Here is a 10032-nt window from a genome sequence, read left to right on the forward strand (position 1 = left end):
GCTTTTACGATACATCGGTTAGCAAATAACATAACAACGGATTATTTTTTTTGAAATTTGTCACCGGAATTCAGTGGGTATTTTGTTACTAAATAAATGACAAATCAACAACGCGCTTTTTGTTACGAATGTGTTATCAAAGTTAAAAAGAGATTCTCTCCGGTTGTTAATAATACCAACGGAACTTTTGTTGAAAATTTGTTATAAAATTTAACAACGATTTCGTTTTGGAAATTTGTCACTAAATTTAACAACGGACACTACGTTGTCATAGAGTTTTTTTAATCGTAGGTAACCCGCAGCCGCTATCCTTCAGGCGCGCACTTAGTAAACCCTACGGGCTCACATTACGTTGTCATAGAGTTGCCAATAGTACCAACTGAATAATCTGTTGCTACGTTGGTCGGGATGTTGTGGCCTAGACTAAAAATTGTGTTGTTAGTTTGGTGCTATTCCACTTTTAAATTTAGTAACGAAAACAAATATGATGCCACTGACTTCCCAATGACATCTAGTCCAATGGAATATTTTAGTCGTCATTTCTTTGGTACGCAATTTTAGCAACGGGTGTCTATAACATATCAACGGAATTTTCTGCGGTTATAACCTAATATTCTTGTAGTGTCAATCGGCAAAAAAGAACATGTCTAAGGAGGTTGAAGTATATTTATTTTACTTTCATAGGTTGAATGATAAGGAAATGGTAATAACCTTTTTTTTTGTATGGTCACTACCGAAGACATGAGCAAACCATCAACCATAGGGAAGTTGTTCAGTCAAAATGTACCAAATAGTGGTGAAGATAGTAGGAAGCATCCCCGGATTAATGACATATACAGACGTTAGACAGATAAAACTTAAAGGCATATTACGCTTTTTGACTCTTGCCTCATTTTTTTAGTGCCTCTAGTTAGTACCTGTTGGATGATAATTAAGAATCGCGATTCATGGAAATAATAACAGAGAGCATCTTTTACATGGAGAACCGATATATTTACAAGACGTGTAACTGCACGTAGCTCTGTTATTGTAAAAGGTTACACATTCTAACTCTCTAGGAATGATATCTTTATGTTCCCAGAATCGTCAACAGAGTTAATTACATACGTAGGTGTGCACGGATCTAACTACTACTTGATAACTATACACAATATAATTCTGATCAACACAAACAAAAGATTGGTACCACGTACTTCACCGTTGTAAATGTAATTTAGCAGTGAGATTAATGAAAACATCTTCTTTGCATGGAATAGTTAATCCTCCCGTAGGATGATGAAAGCCAAACTCTTCCTCTGCGTAACGCAGCAAATCTTGAAATGAAGGATGTTTTAGGTAGGATACTGGGACAACAAAGCGCTTCTTCTGAATTTCACCAACATAAACTGCAAAATATCCTTTAGGCACATTAGAGTTGTTCTTAGCAAGAAGAGAGTGTAGTTTCCAAATTTTCTTGGCACTAAGAATCATTGAAGGCACGCTGCTGATTCCCATCATTTTCAGCTTCTAAAAGTAAACAGTTATATTGGATTCTGTAAAGGGATCGAAGAAGTTCAAGTCTGTATATACTAGCTCTTGTGGTTGTTGAAAATACTGGAAGTTGTCACTTGTATTTATAGTAGTATATGACTCAGTACCTTGTGTACTTAAAGTTTTCAATATTATTCCAGAAAATGAGGGCTTTGGTAAGAAATTTTTACTATAAATAGTGTGCCTGGGACCCAACTGATCACCTTCACATGGCTTTGCTCATTTGGTCATGTACCAGCCTGTGTAAATAATAAGCCCCACTTGCTTCTGTAAAATCATGGTCTGATGATTAAACAAACCACCTTCTGTTGTTGAGGATTATGAATTCTTATATGTAAAATTAGTTTATATTCATCCAAACGCATTCGCCAACTCAGCACAGATTGAATATATATGTTTGAGTTGTTTTGGGATAAACAAACTGTGGTTTTCGATATACAGGCTTTGCAAAAAGGTGGTAAATATCTACATAAACGTTATTGGTTTAGTCCTCACAAAACTTGCAAGTTTGTTATTCTGGTAAACTAGTACTATCTTAGCAACTATGCTCAATTGCTGAATATTATTAGGCACTTATAAGATTAGGGTGCTTTAGTGACTTTGCGGGTCATCTTTGTTAAAAAAATATACTATTATACATATGAAATCATATTAATTACCTTGCTCCCTAGGTCCTTTAGAGCCTTGGCATTATATAAAGATATTTTTTTCCCTGAAATTAAGTGTTATATTTTTGTGGAGATCTTTTCAACTTTGTACACAGCATTGTGCATAATGGTGGTAGAAGGGCCATAGTCGGTTCACACGGCTTTGTGCATCGAGCCTACAACAAGTCTTTGATATACAGTATTATCAATCATGTAATCAGTTATATATAAATAATATGTATGAACTAGATGTTTATGTGAAGTTGTTTTCTGAAGCAGCAGTTGGGTGGCCTACTGTGTTTACTGATGTTTTTCCGTTAGTGTGCCCACAGGAAATTTAGAAAACCATCATTCTGGTAGCAGTTTGTTTTCTGTTTTTCGAGATGAATGCATATATGACAAGATCAGTATGTAAATGCACATAGAAGATTCCAGGCTTTACATGCAGTACCAGTTTCTCATTTTCTTGGTCACGCAAGATAATTAGTTCTAGACTTTATCTCTTACAATAACTAACATGATCAGTATCCCCATTCCCACCCATGATTTTCATTTAATTCTTATTTACATTGCTTCCACTTGAGCAAGTATATATTGTGCATTGTGCCAGAACAAATTTTTTGAGAAGGAAACAAAAGAAGAAAATAATTAGCTGATAGTACATACAGCTCCTAGGAGTACTACTCCTAGGCCTTCAACTCTATACAGCTCCTGGGAGGACTACTCCTAGGCCTTCAACACTATACAGCTCCTGGGAGGACTACTCCTAGGCCTTCAACTATATACAGCTCCTGGGAGGACTACTCCTAGGCCTTCAACACTATACAGCTCCTGGGAGGACCACTCCTAGGCCTTCAACTCTACACAGCTCCTAAGAGAACTACTCCTAGGCCTTCAACTCTATACAGCTCCTGGGAAGACTACTCCTAGGCCTTCAACTCTATACACCTCCTGGAAGGGCTACTCCTAAGCCCTTAACTCCACGCGGCTCCTAGAAGGAATACTCCCGCACATTCCGCTCCTAACCAGCTCAGTCCCGCAAGCCTAACCTTGATAAATCCCAGCACGTGAGACGTTGGCCCAGACACATAATGGGGACAACTGTCACACATCAATCATGGGAATAATCAGGGCACGTGTCAGAGGATCCCCAGAACATTCCTCGGCCAGTCCCGCACTGACACGTGTAAAGCATCGACTCCAGCCAGGTGTCCTCCGCTCCCAGAACCGACGGCCATGATCTAAAGGTACCAACCCCAAAACCCTACCCTTGGGCTATAAATAACCCAAGAAGGTGAGGTTTTGGGGTTAATCATTCTTACACACTCATATACACACACAACCACCTTGCATTCATATTCATCTTCATCCTCCTAAAAGCCAGTTCTTACTCTCACGCCGGAGGCGCCGCGGGACTCCAACCCCCCTTCCGGTGTTGTTTTGTAGGAACCCAACCACAGCTACACCTCTACAGCGGAGAACGATCCAGGACGCCGTCGAAGGAGCAGCCCCGCCACCAGGAATTATCATTTGGCGCTAGAAGGAGGGGTCGCTCCATCCTTGGGTCTCGGTGCCCCTGGATTCGCCTTCATCAACAAATTCTTCAAAGAGTCCGTTTATTCAAACTTGTAAGAACCCAAGCAACCAACCTTTTCCATAAGCATGAATGTTGTTTATTTCAGCCACGTTTGTGGTGCTCGTTATTTTAGGCCACGTTTGTGTGAGCCCGTTTTGTTGATTTAAGCCACGTTTGTGTGAGCTATCGTTAGTTTTAATCGTTATTGCTCTAGTTTGAATATGGCGTTTGCGTTATACTACATCGTTGAGTAGTCCCAAGGAATTGTTTAAACTGCTCCCAGGAAGCTATTTGTTAGTTTTTGTTGTTATTCTGGGTAGTTTCTGCAAATTTCATAAAGCAACCTTAGACCGATATTCTTTGTGGCATATTGTTGTTATTTGTTGTTGGTATTGTTGAGAAATGGCAAGACCAGGAAAGAATACCTCTGGAAGACCATCCACTAGTGCTCAGGTCCAGGAGCCGGACCACTCCCAGGCTCTTGACCCAGGAGCCGAGAGAGAAACGTTCCAGGAGCAACCACTACACACTCCCGTAGTGGAGAGAATTGTAAACACCAGGGATGCCAGGACCCTCATAGAGCTCAATCAGTACAAGTACACCAATGTCCCGGTAGCCGAAGAGCACATGGCTAACCTTACAAGTGATGAACTAGCGGAAGCAATCAGACTATATAGACAGGAGCAAACCCGGCTCCAAGAAGAAGCTGAACTAGATGAGGAGCAGGAGGAGTCCGGGGACTCCCAACAATCAAAGAGGTCTGTGTTCGACCGCATTGGAGCCAAAGGGAAGAAAAGCAAAAAAGATCAAGGCAAGAAAGAAGCGGAAGCTGCTAAACAAAGAAAGTTGGAAGAAGTGTTAGGGCGAAAACACGCGCTAATATTCACGCAAGTATACGCGTTCGCAAGTAGTATAAGATATAAATCAGATTCGTTCCCACAGAGACTGGTTTAGGTTAAGTTCAATTTATGCACCTATGCAACAATGTATGGTTATCGCTCAATGCTAAGACAAATAACAAATTGGGTTTTTATTAAACTAAGAGATTATAATAAATAATATTAACTAAGAGAATTGAAGTTAAATTACTATATATGACAAACATGGGTTCCTAACTTCATTAAATACTTCATTCAATAGCCTTATTGTTCTTAACCTTAGCATGTGATGGTGATGACACTAATCAGATAACACGAAACTGATAAACGCCAACTTTCATTGCACGAGTACCATTCTACCAGACATCCACAAAAGAGATAGAAGCTGAATAGGCACCAATTATATTGAGACCCTATATGTCTATAGAATTTGACAACATAACGGTTTAAGCACAAGTTATCTATCTTGATTACATAGGGCAAGTAAAACGGTTAGAGTTACCTACGAATCATGTATACACATACAAAAACCTATGGTAGCATGGCAAGTTCTAAACCTCTATATTCACTGTCGCTTCAATAGAGATTAACACGCTATCTTATATGTTAGCTACGCATATAAGACGAATAAGCACAACCAATACTAGGATATCATACAATCACCACACACCAAGATATCGAAACAATTAATTATTGAAATCCATAAGTAAATCCGCTAGAATCCCATGACAACGATTAGCCCATAATCGAACTCATCGTCACCATGGGTTCCAATGAAAGCATGGTATAAACAAGGTCTTAATAAACTAAATAATAATCAAAGTACGAATAAATGAGATCTAGGTTCAACAAGAACGAAAACGAGCATTCAAAGTTACAACTAATTCAAAGAATCACAAGTTGAAAACAAGATCTTCTTTTTCGGAGTTGTCCTGTGCTTCTAGGTCTTCTCCTTGGTATCCCAATCTTCCCGGATGATGAAAACCCTTTTTTTTAAGTATATATACGCCCCTAGTGGACCTGGACCCTTAAAATCGTCAAATTCTACTCAAAAAAAGCTTTTTCAGCGAAATCAGCGACCAGCCGCGCCCTGAGCGGCCGCTCAGCTCTCCTGAGCGGGCTGAGCGGGCGCTCAGCTCTCTGAGCGGGCGCTCAGCTCAGCTGAGCGGGCGCTCAGCTACTGACTGGAAAAATATTCTGATGAATCCTGTTTTGACCATAACTTGAGTTTTACTCATCAGAATTAGGCGATTCAACTGCCCACGCGAAGCTATTGAGATTCTCTACAACTTGGCAATGGCCTTGGCTTCCAATTCTGATCACTTTTAATCATATTTCCTTTAAAATCTCTTTTCTTCATTTAACTGATACCTGAAATGCATTAACACAAAAACACATCAAAATACCAACAACTTGAGTCCAAAACACCAATTTAAGCTTGTAATAAAGCATTCCAAGTGGATATAAAATCCACTTATCACACCCCCAAACTTGAATCGATGCTTGTCCTCAAGCATAAACAGACTCAAAACTACAAAACAAACCTAATGCATGAATGCAACTACGTGAATGCAACTAAATGATTATGCAATCGATCCCCTCAGAATAACCATAACCAAATGAATAAGCCAATGCCTCTAAGAATGCAATAACTTGAAACAGAGTTTGAATAAATCCCACAAACCAACTCACAAACCAGAAACGTGCGTGTGTGGATGCTTAACAGATATACTCTCGATACTAGATCAATAACCCTAACTTATCTATCATTGAAACAATCAAAAGTTTATAAACAGAATAGACAATAAACGCATTATGACTCATAACACCTCCTTTCTACTAGAGTTATACAAGGATTCACACTATTATTGAACACATAGCAAAGATGCTTATTTGATCGTGCAATGAATGAGGTCCCAAAAGAATTATACAATAATACCCATGTAGCGAGCGTTAGGTTAACGGATCCCAGACTATAAAAGTCTTAGGTCACTAGGCACAAAGTCCCCTAGAACTTAATAACTCGAGTATTAAAGTTCTCACTCTTGATCAATTATGCATAAACACATACTTTTTTTTTTCTTTTTTTTTTCTTTTTTTTTTTCTTTTTTTTCAACAATTTCTGAATTAGTGTGTTTCGCTCCATCTCATTCAACCCTAGACTACTCATAAAAATATGAGCCGGCTACTAGCCATTTGACACCTAGCCTTACAACAACTAGCAATGAAATCCAAGTTTTTCTCCAGATAAAAAGAATCAGTGTTTTTACGTCACTACGAGAATATCACAAATTCTAAATATAACCAAGTGATTAAATCTCAACAACAAACAAGTATGATCATGATCTAGATCAAAAGCAACCCTATAAGACTTTGTGAAAATATTTGTTTCTGGCATGCAAATCAATTCATTAGGACTTAAACATCCCTCTATTCATCATCACCACACTGAAATCAACATCAACTTATCAAATATCATAGTTCATCTTAAGGGATCATGCTAAATATGCATGCAAATGCAACTATATGAAATTACATAAAAACAAACAAATATGTCCTAAATGAACAATCATACAAAAATATGAATGAACTACAACTAAACATGTAACATGAATCTATATGAATCTATATGGACACACACTACTAATCCTTACATTATCACCCCCAAACTTAAAATTTTCAATGTCCTCATTGAAGGCAATAATAAGGATTTCAGGCATACCTAATTAGCGGGAGATTCACCCTCGTCGGGTGGAGGATCAGGTGGCCAATCAACCTCGCCACTAGTGTCTCGGAAAATAGTACCGAAAGCATGTGTCAAATCTTCAGCAAAATGACGGTGAATGTCGTGCATGGCCTCCATATGCCTAATTACTCGCCTGTACTGCTCGTCACCAACACTAGTCCTATCAACTACCTGCTGCACATGAGAAGAACCCTCTATAGGCACTGGAGGATCCGTTCGGCTACCTTCTACATCATCAAAGATATATCCCAACCCCTTGTCAGGGGGTGCACCTAAGAATGAATAACTCAAGTGATTTGGTAGTGGGTTGAGCTCAAGTGTAGGAGCATCTTCAATAGACGACTCGAGACGATCCTGAGAAATTTTCAGCTCTGCTAACCCAAGAGAATCGAATGGCACATCCAACTTCCTCTTCCACAGAGGTGCATTCAAAACCTGAATTTGCTCTACTTTAAAGCAGTCCTCTTTAGCTGTGGGTAATTTTATTTCCTTGAACACATTAAAAGTGACCTTTTGATCGTGAACCTTCATCGTAAGCTCTCCTTTTTGCACATCGATCATAGTTCGGCCTGTAGCCAAGAATGGTCTTCCCAAGATGATGGGAGTCTTCTTATCTTCCTCGAAATCAAGAATTACAAAGTCAGCAGGAAAGAAGAGTTTATCCACCTTGACCAAGACATCCTCCACTATACCTCGTGGATAAGCGATGGAACGGTCAGCTAGTTGCAATGACATGTATGTTGGTTTCGGCTCAGGCAGACCAAGCTTCTTGAAGATAGATAAGGGCATCAGATTGATGCTAGCTCCTAAATCACATAAACACTTGTCGAACGACAAGTTTCCGATGGTGCAAGGAATAGTGAAGCTTCCAGGATCTTTAAGCTTCGGAGGCAACTTCTGTTGTAGCACAACACTGCATTCCTCCGTTAGAGCAACGGTCTCTAAGTCATCGAGCTTCACTTTCCGAGAGAGAATACCTTTCATAAACCTCACATAGCTAGGCATCTGTTCAAGAGCTTCAGCAAAAGGTATGTTGATATGAAGTTTCTTGAACACCTCCAGAAACTTCTCAAACTGCTTATCCAGCTTTTTCTTCTGCAGCCTTTTAGGAAAAGGAGGTGGAGGATAAATCTGTTTCTCCCCTGTATTACCCTCAGGAGGAGTGTGTTCCATAGTAGTCTTCCTTGGTTCCACCTCTACTTCCTTCTGTACATCTTCTTCAGCCACAACTTTATTTTCTGAATCTTGAGATTTTTTTGGCTCTTCGTCTTGCTGAACTTGGGGGTTTGCGACCTTTCCAGACCTTAAGGTGATGGCGTTCACCTGTTCTTCAACTTCCCTCTTGCCTGGATTTGTTTCTGTATCACTAAGAAGCATTCCTGGTGGTCGATTCAATAAGGCATTAGCAATTTGCCCTATTTGGTTCTCCAGATTCTGGATAGAAACAGCCTGGCTTTGGCATATAAGAGCCTGGTTTTTGTACATAAGCCTCAACTCCTCCAATTCATATTTTTCATTCGAAGATAGACCTGCATCATTAGTTTGTTGTTGAAGTTGGAGTTGTTGTCTTGGTGTAAATTGTTGCTGAAAACCAGGAGGGTTAAATAGCTTATTTGCAAACTGCTGGAATGGTTGTTGCATCGCATTCTGATTGTTGCTCCAGCTGAAGTTAGGATGATTCCAGTTGTCAGGATGATAAGTGTCTGGAACTGGTTGCTGCGATCTCTGAAAGTTGCTCACAAACTGAGCTGAGTCGCTAGATATAGCGTATTGTTCTGTCACATGCGGACCTGCACACAGCTCACAAACACTAATTATCTGCTTAACACCATAGTTAGCCAGAGAATTGATCTTCATAGACAACGCCTTTAGTTGAGCAGTGATAGCCGTAACTGTATCCACTTCAAGAACTCCTGCTACCTTGCCCTGTGGATATCTCTGGGTTGGATACTGATATTCATTAGTAGCCATCAGTTCAATTAGATCATAAGCTTCCTTATAGCTCTTTGCCCATAATGCTTCGCCTGATGCTGCATCGAGCATGGGTCTGGACTGTGCTCCCAATCCATTGTAAAAACAAGTGATGATCATCCAATCAGGAATTCCATGACGAGGACACTTCCTAAGAATCTCCTTGTAGCGCTCCCAAGCTTCACTTAGCGATTCTCCCGTTTGCTGTGCAAATTGAGTAATAGCATTCCTGAGTGCAGCTATCTTCGCCATAGGGAAGAATTTAGTAAGAAACTTCTGAGCAAGATCTTCCCAAGTAGTAATTGAACCAGCTGGTAGAGAGTGTAACCAGCTCTTAGCCTTGTCCTTCAGAGAGAATGGGAATAGTCTCAGCTTCACAGCATCTTCGGAAACACCGTTGAACTTGAAGGTGTCGCAGATCTCAATGAAATCCCTAATGTGCGTATTGGGATCTTCCATTGGAGAACCCCCAAACTGGACTGAAGTCTGTACCCGTTGAATTATGCCAGGCTTGATCTCAAAGGTATTAGCTGTGATAGCTGGCCTGACAATGCTAGATTGAATGTCATTGATCTTGGGTTGAGAAAACTCCATCAAGGCTTTCGTTCGTGCTGCTGGATCTCCCATTGTAATGAGTACCTGAAACATAAACAAATAAACCGTGAAAGTAAAAGAATCCGAGTC

General features: G+C 40.0%; 1 protein-coding gene and 1 non-coding gene across 2 annotated transcripts; one reads left to right on the top strand and one right to left on the bottom strand.

The window, feature by feature from the left end:
* Positions 1-976: 976 nt before the first annotated feature.
* Positions 977-1567, bottom strand: LOC141672793 (auxin-responsive protein SAUR21-like). Its single transcript, XM_074479469.1, has one exon. It carries the CDS (start codon positions 1495-1497, stop codon positions 1195-1197), a length of 303 nt encoding a protein of 100 aa, XP_074335570.1. The 5' UTR covers positions 1498-1567; the 3' UTR covers positions 977-1194.
* A 7911-nt stretch (positions 1568-9478) lies between these two features.
* LOC141676390 (small nucleolar RNA R71) lies at positions 9479-9585 on the top strand. Its single transcript, XR_012556983.1, has one exon. It is a non-coding gene; the product is annotated as a small nucleolar RNA R71 (small nucleolar RNA).
* The last annotated feature ends 447 nt before the right edge of the window (positions 9586-10032 follow it).

The sequence above is a fragment of the Apium graveolens genome, chromosome 7 (assembly GCF_009905375.1).
Source record: "Apium graveolens cultivar Ventura chromosome 7, ASM990537v1, whole genome shotgun sequence".
NCBI lineage: Eukaryota > Viridiplantae > Streptophyta > Magnoliopsida > Apiales > Apiaceae > Apium > Apium graveolens.

Coding starts and splice junctions, on each gene's coding strand:
- LOC141672793 (XM_074479469.1), bottom strand. CDS start 1,497: ATGATGGGAATCAGCAGCGTGCCTTCAATGATTCTTAGTGCCAAGAAA.